The 13,971-nt window shown below is 42.2% G+C and overlaps 2 protein-coding genes across 2 annotated transcripts in view; both read right to left on the reverse strand.

Annotated features, from left to right (window-relative positions):
- Positions 1 to 2,569: 2,569 nt before the first annotated feature.
- Positions 2,570 to 7,250, reverse strand: chrdl2 (chordin-like 2). Its single transcript, XM_079737499.1, has 11 exons — positions 7,118 to 7,250; positions 6,719 to 6,831; positions 6,385 to 6,478; positions 6,146 to 6,291; positions 5,477 to 5,570; positions 5,195 to 5,256; positions 4,860 to 5,049; positions 4,270 to 4,458; positions 3,560 to 3,727; positions 3,384 to 3,476; positions 2,570 to 3,193 (listed from the first exon to the last, which is right to left on the reverse strand). The coding sequence occupies exons 1-11, from the start codon at positions 7,182 to 7,184 to the stop codon at positions 3,066 to 3,068; spliced, it is 1,344 nt and encodes a 447-aa protein (XP_079593625.1). The 5' UTR covers positions 7,185 to 7,250; the 3' UTR covers positions 2,570 to 3,065.
- Positions 7,251 to 7,624: 374 nt separating this feature from the next.
- spag7 (sperm associated antigen 7) overlaps positions 7,625 to 13,971 on the reverse strand; it is a 7,323-nt gene continuing 976 nt past the window's right edge. The window contains exons 3-7 of the mRNA XM_079738759.1: positions 12,651 to 12,739; positions 10,861 to 10,945; positions 10,041 to 10,130; positions 9,072 to 9,228; positions 7,625 to 8,895 (exon numbers count right to left, since the gene is read on the reverse strand). Coding sequence (XP_079594885.1) covers positions 8,765 to 8,895; positions 9,072 to 9,228; positions 10,041 to 10,130; positions 10,861 to 10,945; positions 12,651 to 12,739 — 552 coding nt within the window. The 3' untranslated portion in view covers positions 7,625 to 8,764. The remainder of the gene's footprint in view (positions 8,896 to 9,071; positions 9,229 to 10,040; positions 10,131 to 10,860; positions 10,946 to 12,650; positions 12,740 to 13,971) is intronic.

Here is a 13,971-nt window from a genome sequence, read left to right on the forward strand (position 1 = left end):
ACAAACTCTTTCCGGGTGTTGAATTAAACAAAGGTGACGTGTTTACGCAGAAACCTGCGAAAATCCTAATTAAAAGAAAATTACCGCTTCAATCGGAATTAAATAACGCTTGACCTTGTCCTGACCTGGAGGCTGGTCCCCGCTCTGAAGTGCTGCTAGACTGTCTCGGGCGGGGTACTGCTCCAATCAGGCTGATTTATGCCCAGTGACTACCCCCAGCTGGTCCCACAGCCCGGGCCAAGCACTGGCATGCAGAGCTCAGCCGGCCACGGCAGCGGCCTCTTGGAGATACAAAATACGGGCCAATCGTAGAATATACGAAATCTGTATTACCATCAGAAAGTGATTCAATTACTAAAATAATATCATAGGATATTATTAAGAGTGTAGAAATGAGACAAATCAAAATCAGGGGTTACACACATGAGTAACCCCAAATAATAAGAATAAAAATTCATCCACAAAATGAAGGAAAGTGTATTTGTTTAGTGATTAAGAGATGGGAAAGATGGTAGAGAGAGAGAGAGAGAGAGAGAGAGAGAGAGAGAGAGAGAGAGAGAGAGAGAGAGAGAGAGAGAGCGCTTGTGAGAGAGAGGGAGGTCTGATGTGAGAAGGAAACACCATTCCGACTTTACGGAGGAGAAAAGGAGAAAGAGAGAGCACAGTGAAGGAGAAAGAGAGAGCATAGAGAAAAAGAAAGAGAGAGCACAGTGAGGGAGAAAGAGAGAGCACAGAGAAGGAGAAAGAGAGAGCATAGAAAGTAACTACATGTTTTATTTTGAACTGTTTTTGTCTCAGTCAATCCCAGTTCATACACCCACATTACTTCTTGTATGTATTTATACATTATGTACACATCTCGCCTCCATTTCCTGTACTTCACTCTGAAGCAAGTCTGTTTATGTTCTAGGTTTAACGTTGTTATTTTGCCATTATTCCATCGTGTGTGTTCACATGGCAACAATTGCACTTCTAGCCGTGCCTGGAAGGATATATTCCATGCCCAAAGCCTTGTGTAAATTATGCCTCATATTACACAGAACATGTACTATGTCGACATAACAGCTGGCTTGTTGAGAGCTGTACAGGTTAAGTCCGATGCCTAGGTATAAAATGGCAGAGGATGGAACAGGCAACCCAGTGATCTACCGGCATCTACCTAATTTTAATATTTGTATTTTGCCGCATGGGAATAATTGTAAGATAAATCAATAGGGATATGAAGACGGATATTTACATTCAGCAGACGCTCCTAAGAGACTTACAAGTGAGTCTGAGAATATCTAAGCAGACATCCAACAAGTAATCACAAGTCTTGCCAGACTGAATTTTGAGGAACCATAACTGGTGTGCAGAAGAGTAGCTGTGAGAGTTTGCTCGATGTTATGCTGAAAAGTTGGATTGTTATAAATCTACAAATCCAACAGTACTTGGGCTTTGACTCAGGTTTCCATATACATTAAAAGGTTCAACATTCACAGACCCAGATGTTTATCGTAGATCATACTATTGGATTGGTGAGCACCAGCGTGAAACCCAAACTGTAGATTAAAACCTTGTTAAAAACAACCTCAGTTTGAAGGAAATCTGTTTCGTAAAGGTTTTATAAAAGAGAAAGACTGCTTCAAGTTCATTGTAGAAACTTTATTTTAATCCAAACATTGTACCGTGTATCATTTAACCTTACTATAAGGGAATGGCTCGACTACGCACTATGTATGCAGTATGTTTTTTATTTGAATAGTACTACTGCGATATCTGGTACGATATCGATATCTGGAACTGCAGTAAGTGGTATGTTTATCAGAATACTACTGTGATATCTGGTGTGGTTTTAATACTACTGTGATATCTGGTGTATCTTTTATAAATGCTACCTCGCTATTAGTATGTTGTTAATACTACTTCTGATATTTGGTGTTTTTAATACTTCTTCTGTGATATCTGCTACCCCTCTATGGGTGTGTTTCGGTGGTGCTAATGGGACTTTGCACCTCTGCTTTTGATTTATCTTCTAATGCTTAACGTGAGTTCTGGTGCAGACAGAGACTCGCCCCCATCTGGGGTGCCTCTAGGGAGTGAGGAGCAGCCAGCAAGGAGCCCATACGTGTTGCGCATTGCTTATTAAACACACCTCTACAACCTTCCAGAAAAAGAGGCTACACGTTTTCCAGCAATGTTCCACATTACGTAGCTAAAGGTTATTTGATCTACCTACTGTATATATATATATATATATACAGCCTTTTTTCCTAGGTAAGCTTAGCTACAATTCAGGGCTTCATATGCCCAAAAAAACGAGTGTAAAATGATTCATACATAACTTATTCAGACTTAATTTTGAGGATGATTTTGTGGAACATGCATGTTAAAGGATGAGAAGGTAGCGCCATACACAGGTGTTGATGCTAAGCCTTCTCAGTGGGCTAACTTGTCACAGATTCATAGGTTTTTAATGTTTAGAGAAACACAAAGCATTGATCAAAATGTGTATGGATGTATAGATACAAACATTTGAATCATACAATAAGCATGACAAGCCATTCTTTAAGTTCATAAGACTTTTATATGTACAATAAATATAAAAAGATAACAGAGTAACTCAACAGAATTACAGTAAAGTTTTTAAAGGCTGTTGATTTAGGTTAATAACCCCCTGTCTGAAGTGTTATAACATAACACGTACAATGTTATATGGAGACATTGTTTACAAAACATTAACTGTTTAATTAGCACATTGAGCTGGTACAAGAGATTCTGACCTCAAAAATCATATATCTCAACTCTTTTTGGGTAGGCTACTGGTAATGTAAACATTTTAAGTTTTTAGATTTTGCCATACTGTCATACACTGTATATTGTTTGTTGCAGTATGTATGTAAAAACTATTTTTATAAACAGTTCTACCTTATGATGTACAATAGCAAAAGTAAAACATCTATTAAAAAAAAGCTCTTTCTATAAATATTGTTTTGTGTATTGTTTTGTGGCAGAAGTGTATGGTATATGAGCGATTATCCTGCTTTCACTGGGATCTAGCTGTATCTCTGCGGGACATTGTGTGTTTAAGGTGAACACATGTCTTCAGTGTGCTTGGGGTTTAAATAATTGACTATCTCCCTGATGCCGTCATCGCAAACCGTTGTTTGAGAATTGTCACCGATATTCTCCCCCCTAAACTTTTTCCAGGTGTCTGCAAAAGAACCCGCAAAAGCCTCAGCAACAGAAAAGTTGAATATAATAATCAAAATAATAATTTGAATAATTTAAATTAAATATAAGCAAAACCTTTTGAAAAACCAAAAAAGTGCCACCCCCATATCATTGAAGATTTATATTATATACTGTATGTGTGGAGAGTGTAGAACAATGAATCAACCAACCTTCAGCGACCGTAGCAAGTAATGTGTAGCTTTCAGGGTGATCCGTGACGTTTCTACGTTCCACTTCTGCGATTTCCAACAACTGTAAATCCTCTGCCAGGGTCATAGAAGTCAAAATTTTAACTATCTCAAACTATAATAAACATTTTGTGTTTTTTTCTGAAGCTACACATTACCTCCCACGGTCTTCCAGGTTTGGAGTTCCACCTCCGTCAGCCCCAACTTTTCAATGGCGATGGTTCTGATGTCGTCTGAGTCGTTTCTCGCCGGTTCCACCTTGTAGACGAGAACGTTGTTTCGGAAACCATGGTGACACTTGCTCTGGTTCGTCTCGGCCCGAAGCTCTGGAAGCAAGAACCAGGACAATGGTAGCATGGCAGGCTTTGGACTGATCGTTGAATCAATCGTTCCCTAACGTTTTGTTCTGAGGCACAGAAATAATCAGAACTAGAAATTCAAGGCACACCTGTGAAAATATGAATAATAAAAGTACAATCTAGTGTCAAATGTATTCCATGTGCATTGATGGTTGGTATAGACTTTAGCGGACAAAGAAAATGTTGGGGGCGAAGCACGCAACAAAAATAATAAATACAAATGCACACAAATCAAATATTTTATGTCCAGTGGCGTGACGTTCGTGGTTGGTCAGATTGACGAATGGCATTTTTTTCACATTCCTTGTGTCAGGAATATTTGTTAACAGAAATCTGTAATTGACTTTGCCCGCTTTTCCCTGGTCCCTTCAAGCTTATTTCATGTTTGTGGATCCTCTTATCCATTCGTTTAAATCCAACAACATTCACGGTGCTCCAAGCACTGCCTGGAGGCCCATTGGTGTTCCTCAGGGCACTACGTTCAGGCTGCTACTCTTCTGCCGTTATACCTGGGCAGGTCTTGCAGCATTTCCCCACTGACTTGGTGGGTCGTTTGCAGGGGTACTGGTTGGGACAGGTGATGCGTCGGCAGTCCTGCAGGCCGTCGCTGCACGAGCACAGGATGCACTCCAGGACGCGTCCAAGGACAGGGTGCCATGTCTCTCCGTGGGAGTACGTCTTACTGTTGTACGAACACGCTGGGGGGGAGGGGGGAGACACATGCTGTTAAGGATGTGACACGGACAGCAACAAGGTTAATCGGTGGAGAAGTAGTTATTAGTGATCAAAATGAATTGTTATTATTACAATTTATTTTGTGTTTTAGAATCATAATAACACATTTACATATATAACAAATAACATACATTTAACACAATGGTTACAATAACAATAATTATCATTATTGTTACTACCATTATTATCATAATCCATATCTTTACTATCATCAGTCTAGGGTTATCCTTGTGCCTAACCTTTTCTTCGCAATAATGACTAAAATATTGGGCCTCCTAAAGTGCTATGTAGTAAAGCAGGGTTATGCTGTAATTGGAGCAGCTGGGGAGCAATGTGGAACAATACAAGAGGTTAAAAAACAAACCTTTCTGCTGTTTCTTCTGTAAGAAGATCTTGACGGTTGTGTCCGCGCCTCCCTTCAGGTTGAGCTTGCCCAGACCCAGGCCCCAGGGCCCCGACCTGGGACTGCTCTTCAGTGAGGACAAGGTGGCCCCAAGGACCCCCAACCGGTCCCTCACCAGTGGCTCCTCAGAGCACTGGTCCACAGAGTGTCTCTGGTGTCACCGGGCAGATATAAACCCAGTGTTGAGTTAGTGGATACTTGGGTTACAATCTGCAAGAATGGTTTTATTCAAGACTTGATATATTAAACACACATGTTAAATAACTGTCATCATGAACGATTATGAATGGACTTACAACGCCCCGGTTCAGCTGCTGGTTTCCATCCTCTATGGACGAGGAGCCGCTGGTCATCTGATCTGGAAGGAGGACCAATCATCAACGTGTCAGTATGCAGGGTTGGTGCATGCAACGTCCATCGGAGTAGCCACTTATCATTATGAGCACGTTCCACTACAGATGTGTCGCTGTGATTGGCCGCCAAGCCAGGTATATGGGACGCAGACAGCTCAGATCCGTACAAGGATATTCTATGTACATCACAATATATGAATGCAGACATAAGGAGAGTGTGAGGACCTCTGCAGACCATGCAGCAGGTGTCTGGCAGGGGGACGGGGGAGGAACAGCTCAGGGACTGGCAGGTCTTCAGCGCGCAGAAGATGTTCCCATTCTAGAGGAACCACAGGTAAAAAGAGATGCATCACTTCATTGGTATACACATTCATGTTGTGGATTGAAGAATATAAATATTTATAAGAAATGGATAATCTGCGATTGAGAAAGAAAGTACCAGTATTTTTAAGTTCTATGAATTGAATATGAATTCAGCTTTGCTTTTACACACAGATTCTCATTCAGAGACTAAATTACATATTTCTATGTTCAGAATTCAGAGTTCAAAATGACGGAAGATTTTCCGGAGTTAATGGAGACAGTAGAGCAGGTGGCCGAGCATGTACCAGAGACACATGGGTCAAATCAAAGTTGATCTTCATCGATAGGTTAGAACTGACCAGAACAAGGATTCCCACTTAAAAAAAAAATTGACAATTGGAAAAAATTGTTTCATAAAAAAGCTGTCAGAAGTCTTCATAACAGCTTAATCACAAGCTTTAGTATTTTGGGTATGATTTGTATGTGGGGTTTGGGTTATGTTTGTGTTGTGGAGCTGGGACTTGGGTCTATATAAGACGCAACGTGCTATGTTAATAAACATCTAACGTTAGAGGATAACGGGGGACTCACCGAGCACGTGCACATGACGCACTGGTTGGTCTGTCTGGACGGGAACAGGTCGTGTTTGGTGAACGACTCCCCTGGTTGGTAAACACTCCCGTTGTACCGACAGGTCTTCACCGAGGCTCGGAGTCCTGCAGGGACCCGGGGCTCGTCTGCAGATAGAAGAACACAACAAACAGTCCTGTATTCAGGAGGGGGGGAATAACGATGTTTAGACGGCAGAGCTGTGTGTGTGCTGGGCTAACCTGGGCAGCGGGGGCAGCACTGCTGCGGCTCGGTCACTGAATTCTCACATGTCAGCGCAGGACACCTGATTGTGTTACATTTCACATGGCCCGCCTAAAAGAGATGGACGCCGACGGTTAACGAGGCAAACACTGAACTACACAAACACACACACGCGCGCGCGCACGTACGCACGCACACAAACAGTGGCGGTATACAGCGGACAGGAGAATGGTCACGTCAATGAAACAAACAAACGAAGCAAATTCGAATTTAAGCCTTTTTTTTGGTTGCGTAAAAGGCTGTGGAGGTGGAGGCATTTTGGGACGGTAAAGAATTGGCACCATAAGCTACCTCCGTGCACATGCAGCGCATACAGAACATGACGCCAAAGGGCTCGAGGTAGGGATGCCAGCTGTCTCCGGGACTGAAGATCTTGTCTTTGAAAGTGCATGTCGTCCCCGACACTGAATGAAAAAGATATGGCAGCCATCAGATGTGTAGGAATGTCACGCATTGCCAAATAAACAAAATAAATCCAAAAATGTTTTTTGCTTTTATTTTGTTTCAACAAACGGAGAGAAAAATGGCTACAGAAAGTAGAACAACGATTACAATGGTATTCAACAAAGAATAAGGAAATGTAAAATGTAAAAATATATATATTTGACTTATTTGATTTGAGTTACGAACTAATTTGACTTTAAACCTATGTAATCAGTCCAGAACAAGTTGCCTTATGGTTCCCCTCACCTTTTGTCGTTTTCAGCTCTGCATCCGCCAACCAAGTTATGAAAATAAACAGAGAGATGAGCTTCATGTCTTGAATATGTTAAGAGTGGGTCTTGTACACGAAATAAAAGTTAGTTAGATCCTGCGTATCTTCAGGACAGCGAGAAACGAGGATAAAAAGCAGCTATTTATCATTTATTCACCCGAGGCGCCCCCTAGAGGCGCGGAGAGGACACGTGCATGAGAAGGTTGTGAAATGACACTTCGGGGCCAAGTGGTTGTGCAAAATCCAAAACAATGAACTAGAATTCTGTTATGAGATACGCTGTGATCAATTACACTAAATACCTTCATTTATGTATTAACAATCCTACATGATTGGCACACAATGGATGCAGATCAGTTGGACCTGAAAGTTAACAGATTTGTTGAAATGGCTATCCTTTGAGGCAATTACGTGAAAACATTTCTAAAATAGGCCTACTATGGATGGACTTTTGGAACAAATGACTTGAAAATTGCTATACAGTGTTTTTGTTAGTTTTTATTTGAAATAGGTTACCTTTTACATACATGTATGCCGATGGCAACAATCATAAAAACAGACAAGGGTATGTCAAATAAGAAACATTATAAAGCACAGTGAAAAGCCAGGAAATAAATATAACATCCATTTAAAATACAACCCGCTTTGCAGTAGCCTTAGTTTATAAGGGCTATACTCGCTTTAGACCTGTAGGAACCAGACTTTTTTGAACACACAACATAGCAGACACGACCACAAATATGTTCATTTAATGAATAATAAAAAAATAAATTCTTAAACCTCCCTCCTCTTTTGGAACTTTTGCCATAACTGCCCGTTTCCATCACGGTTTAAAAACGCCTGGTTTAAATATCATCGCTAGATGGCGCCAAACATTCCCATAGCAGACGTCCATTGATCAACGGAGACACTTCAAAAACATTTGTTTGCGCCTTCTACCGTTTATTCCTGGGCTACTACAATACATTATTTGTGTGTGGAAGTTTGAACCTTATTCAGTAAATCACATCTCACATTTTATCTTTTTTATCATAAAGATAAAAACAAACAAAAGGTTACAGAAGATGAATTTCAAGGGAACAGTGCATGTACAAACAGGTTATAGCTACACAATCACAAATCGTTAAGCATCTTTGAATTTATTCCTATCATCAATGTGAAATACTCTAGTCTCGAGGACTATTGTTTTACTGAACACAATGTAGTGCTTTTTGCAGCCTATATATGCAGCCTTAAAGCGAATGTATGTTATGTCATCCCAGTATATTTGAGGCCATTTCAGGAACTAGTCATTTATCTGGAAAACCGGTTGTCACTTGCGACTTACTTTGGAAAAGAGAAAACACTTTATAGAACTTTTTTTGTTTTACCAGACCTTTTTTAAAACCAGTTGTAATGGAAATATTCCACTAAAAAGCGACCACACACCTCAGTGGGTGGATGTATGCACATGTACGTTTGAGCCCTGTCCCTATGACGATGTATTAAGAGATACTGGAGGACAGCACGGTACTGTGGGTTCTCGGACCGTCGTCTGGTACACTTTAACGGGAATATTGCTTCTTGAACTTTCAAAAACTCACACTAACACAGAGAGAGGGAGCAGGCGGGGGCCAGGGCCCTCAGGACTGACTGCTGCCTGCGTCAGGCCCCGTAGCCCCCGTGGGATCCTCCAACCTCTGCTTCTTCTTGGCTCTGATCTGGTTCATGGCCTCCTCGATGGAGCGCTTGTCGCGCTTGTTCGCCGTGGGCACTGCGATTGGTCCAACCGTCGACCAATGTAAAGAGAAGGTGGGAGAATGGAGAAGGGGGGTGTAAATGTAATGTATGTAAAGATATGTCATTTGCAGTTTAGGATTATTATATGGATTATTCTAGAAAGTGGCTGGATAATTTAATGTTTACTGAAAGTCGGCTAGGTGCACTCACCACAGCCATAGGCGCTGTTGGCCTCCAGCGTGTGCGCCGCGTCCTTAGCGGCAGACGTCCCGATCAGGTGGCTGTACTTGTCCCGGTAGTTGGAGGCGGGGGACGCCTCCAGTTTATTGGTCTTCAGAGAAGTGGTCTGCTCCAACGCTGCCTGCTCCTGGAAACACAAAATGGCGGAACGCTGAGTCAGAGAGAGGGGCCGGTAAAGACGGGGCTTAAAATGGGCGTACATGTGTACACATTGAAATGTTCTTTACACTTCTTGAATAAACACGAAAAATGATGTTAAGATTGAAGCCAGGTCCCTTGCAAGTAACCGCTATACAGTACAAGTGATTACAAGTAAATCTTCTTCCACATTTTAATGTCCAGGTTGTCTCGTTGTCGGGACGTTATGAGATTCAGTTGTGGTTTATGATTAGTCTTTTTTGTGCCTGTCGTAATTCTACAGTCGAGCATGTTTATGACGGACTTCTCACGAATAATTATTCTATATTAATACATACTATTTGAATATTCTGCAATAGGACAAAAATAATGATGAGGGTGGAAACGGCTGATATGGTGAAGCCCTTCACCGCTCGCGTTGCATCGCTGAATTAGCGGTCTCTTTCCAAAGAAACCAAAAAGAAACGTGTCGGCCTACAACGCAAACCGTGTCCCTCCACAGACTATATGCACCGCTTGTTTACTTCGCATCTTCTACAATTGGTGCCGTCATTGGAACATCGGTCGGCAGATAAAATACCAAAGATGTACTGGATGCACACAAACGGTATATAGCCGAGCACTCCTAGTTGTTCATTCTATGTTCTCCTATGTGCTCCTCCTGCTCCCTACGCTACAGTGCGGCGTGTCGGTGGGAGCAGGTCACAAATAGACACGACGCAAGGAGACACCCCCGGGCCCCCGTGCAGCTACGGGGTTAGTGTGAGCCGGTGTGTGTGCGGCCCCGTGCGGCGGTCGTACCTTGAGCCTGCGGCGCTGCTCGGCCACCTGTGGGTTCCACTCCTCTCCCTTGCGGTACGCCTCCAGCTCATCGTCTGTAGGGGCAGACTCCTGCAGACAGACACAGGACGCCGGGGGAAGTTTAAAGTGTTGGCAAGCCACGCAGACTGGGAGGAGCGCTCTGTGGCTGGGAGCGGGGGAAGGTGGTAGGAGAGGGTAACTGTGAGTATGAGAGGACGAATCCTTTTGAAGAATGGATTAATGTGTTTATGAATGGGCGCATGTGTGTGTGAATGGGTAAATATGTGTATGAATGGGTGAAAGTGTGTGTGTGTGCATGAGTGTGTGGAAGTGTGTAAGAGTGGGTGAAAGTGTGTATTTGTGTGTATGAGAATGTGAAAGTGTGTATAAGTGTGGGAAAGTGTGCATGAGTGTGGGAATGTGTATGAGAGGGTGAATGTGTATGAGAGGGTGAATGTGTATGAGTGGGTGAATGTGTATGAGAGGATGAATGTGTATAAGTGGGTGAATGTGTATTAGTGGGTGAATGTGTATTAGTGGGTGAATGTGTATGAGAGGGTGAATGTGTATTAGTGGGTGAATGTGTATTAGTGGGTGAATGTGTATTAGTGGGTGAATGTGTATTAGTGGGTGAATGTGTATGAGTGGGTGATTGGTTGTACGAGTGGGTGAAAGTGAGTAAACGTGGGTATAAATGACTATGAATGTGATGCATTCATTGTAAATCCCATCGTTGTGTGTGGCAATCAAGTTGAGAGAAGTGTTATATAAATACTGTCCATCCACCATTAAAACAAATGTGATCTATTGTATACCCAACCTTCTTGAAAAGCATGACGTAGCGACTCTCCTCGTCCTCTCCAAAGGAGAAGGAGGCAAGCCCGGCCACCTCCGCTACATCATGTCTGTAGGAACAACGCAGACAAGTAGCTTTAGTTTAGAGGAAACCAGTTTGTACAATATGATAATTATAGAAATGTATATATTTGTACCTTTGAAAAACAGTATACAGTTTACGAAAAGCTTAAAGAAGATTTGCGAATTATTGAAATGTTTCTCTGCACTCAATCAGAATTATCCGACTGCCCATACCACATCCACTATCGCCTCACAGAATTCAGAAATGTGTGACTCAGTCTCTAAATCCTCTAGACAACACAGAATCACGGATTCAGCAGATTTACATCTTCACATAGACAATGTCAACAATTAATCTGGGGTCTTAACGGACATACACAATGCTTCAAAGTAGTAACACAGCCTAAAAAGTAGCACACCAGGTCCTATTGTTTTGATGTGTGTAGTATTGTACTTCATCTGATTCGGGATTACAATTTGTCCCAGGCTGCCGTTTCAGGATTCCCGCGACGTGCTCCAGTGTGCCATTTACCTACATTACCCAGAATGACTTGCGCTAGCCTCTCACAACATCAGGAGGCTACATTGTGTAAATTAAACATTTATAAATAGAATAAAAGAATCAAATGAACTATGTGTATAGTAGCATTTTTTATTAATAGGGATGCACCGATGTATCGGACGAACATCGGTAACGGCCAATATTCGCGTTGTTGACTGCCATCGGCCTATCGGAAAATAAGATGACATTCACCGATGGCAGTGGCCGATGTTTACATGTTTAATGCTTCCTCCTCTTGAAATATCACTGGAACATGTCTTACAAACTGCATATCGCTGACCTTTCTCTGAGACAGTGAAATACTCCCACACGACCAACATTTTCTTCCACTTTTACAAACCACACGTGCGCGCGGGCAGCTTTTTTTTTTCTTCTGTCGTATCACTCCGCAAGCATCATAAATTGTAAAAAGACACACTGTGTGAAGTTATTTTTTTGGCCATAGTTTCCATATGCTAAAGACGTGTCTAGTTCACCGTCATGCAGGCTGTGTTCAGTAAAATAAATAGCGATCTGTTTTCGGCGCATGTAGGCCTATCTGCCTAAGCCCACGTTAAAATGATTTTGATGTTGAATGTTGATGGCGCAGTTGTTGAAATAAACAGATTTATTTCATAAAAATCATAAAAGCCTCTCCCTGTGTCATTGTGTGTGCGTTTAAATGAGGTGCATGTCTGCGTGCGTGCGTGCGTGGGGGGTTAGGGTTTGTTTCCCTGGCACAAAAGGGGGAATAAATAAAAACAAAAAAACATTGTTATCGGCATCGGCTATCGGCCAAATTGTTATTTTAAACAATTTTTCACAATCGGTGCATCCCTAGTTATTAAGGTTGAAGGCTACACGTATACAATATGCCACCTAGGCGATCAAATTTCAACCCTTCCTTTGGGACAACGCCCGTGAGAGATCTTCGTGACCAGGCTGGGAGAGCCAGACTGGAAATGCAAATTTCAGTTTAGCCAGTGGTGCATCATGGTACTTTTAGATGTACTTTCCTATTAAATCCCATTGTAACAATGGCAGCAATTACTCCGTGTGACATAGTAGCATCAAGCGAGTCAAGCTGCAAACTGTAAAATAGGACCTGGGAGCGTTGTACATTACCCATATTAATGGATGATGATGTCAAGTGTTTAGGCTTTATAACTAAGAGTACTTAGTTTAAGAGTATACTTTCTAATTGTACTTACATTATACTTCTTTCTATCTTCCCCATGGGTGTGTATTTTCTTTTGGGCTGCGTACTGTCCTGAATAAAATCTGAAACCTCCTTCTCCATCTGCAGAAGAACATACACCACACATGTAGCATGTTAAAGATACATAATCCATACATGAATCATGGTAAAGATACATCAACATAAGGGGTGTAACAATACACGTATTTGTCCCGAACTGTCACGGTACAGGCACTTCTGGGTGGCTATAGAGGTAGACCGGGGTGCGTAAATGTGGCGTACATAGCGTTAATATGCCGAATGTAAAGGCTTGTTTTGCGATGCCGAATTTAAAACTTGAAGTCGGAGTGCCCCCGGACCGTTTACCCGAATTATAATACTCCGACTCCGTTTTCCGACTCCGTAACTACGGAGACCCCTCGAGCATTTGCAGCTCTCCGTCGGGATGTCAGATACGCAATGCAATTCGCCACCCGATCGATCTTATATTGACTACCATGTAAGCAGTGTTGTAAATAAACTTCCAAAGCTTTTCAAATCTTATTTGGTGTTTTATTGGTCCTTAATGTGCAAAGTAAACAATGTACAAAGTAAATAAGGTGCAAAGTCAAACCGGAGAAGTGATTCCGGAAATGATTTTGTTAGAGGACCAATCACAGCCCTTGCCGTCTCCGTTGCGTCGATGGATGGTTAAAAAATATTGGATGTGAACGTAAGCTACGGAGAGGGTCTCCGACAGGCTCTCCGGCTACGTCCAGGTGTTACTATCACCGTTGCTATGAAAAAAAAAAGAACTGTGCAAACCCAGCTCACGACACTATTTCAGCAACCGCTGTCCGGGAATTCAGAAATGCAAATGCCATAACCAAGTTTATTGGTGTTTTCATTGCTGCTGATCTACAATACATGTAGCATGTTAAAGATACATAATCCATACAGTTTACAGAACTAGTGAACCCACTCTTCCGGAATTCTATCACTATACTGATATTATATTAGAAAAAAAAAAGTGGCATTAGACTTAAGTGTACGAGCAGGTTAACCCTCTCTCGAAGGCAGCAGTCCACATAAACCGCTGGCCAGACCGAGCCCCCCACATCAACACACACTGGTGCTTGTATTGTAAGAGCCCAAGAAGCTTCACCCTCTATCGGACGCTTCCATCAACATGAACCGCAGCCAAGACAGAGCTCCACACATCCAAACACACCTCCAACACACACCACTGCTTTCGGAGCAAAGTTGAACGTTCACACTGGTTTGCAGATAGGACACAAGCAACCAAAAAATCTCTATTGAATAAGTAGCATGATAGACGCTCTATTTTTAATCAA

This window comes from Pollachius pollachius, assembly GCF_949987615.1.
Source record: "Pollachius pollachius genome assembly, chromosome: 6".
NCBI lineage: Eukaryota > Metazoa > Chordata > Actinopteri > Gadiformes > Gadidae > Pollachius > Pollachius pollachius.

Coding starts and splice junctions, on each gene's coding strand:
- chrdl2 (XM_079737499.1), bottom strand. CDS start 7,184: ATGAAGCTCATCTCTCTGTTTATTTTCATAACTTGGTTGGCGGATGCA. Junction 6,479..6,718: donor TGCGCTGCATGTGCACGGAG/GTAGCTTATGGT, acceptor CATCTCTTTTAG/GCGGGCCATGTGAAATGTAA. Junction 4,459..4,859: donor ACAGAAGAAACAGCAGAAAG/GTTTGTTTTTTA, acceptor CCTCCCCCCCAG/CGTGTTCGTACAACAGTAAG.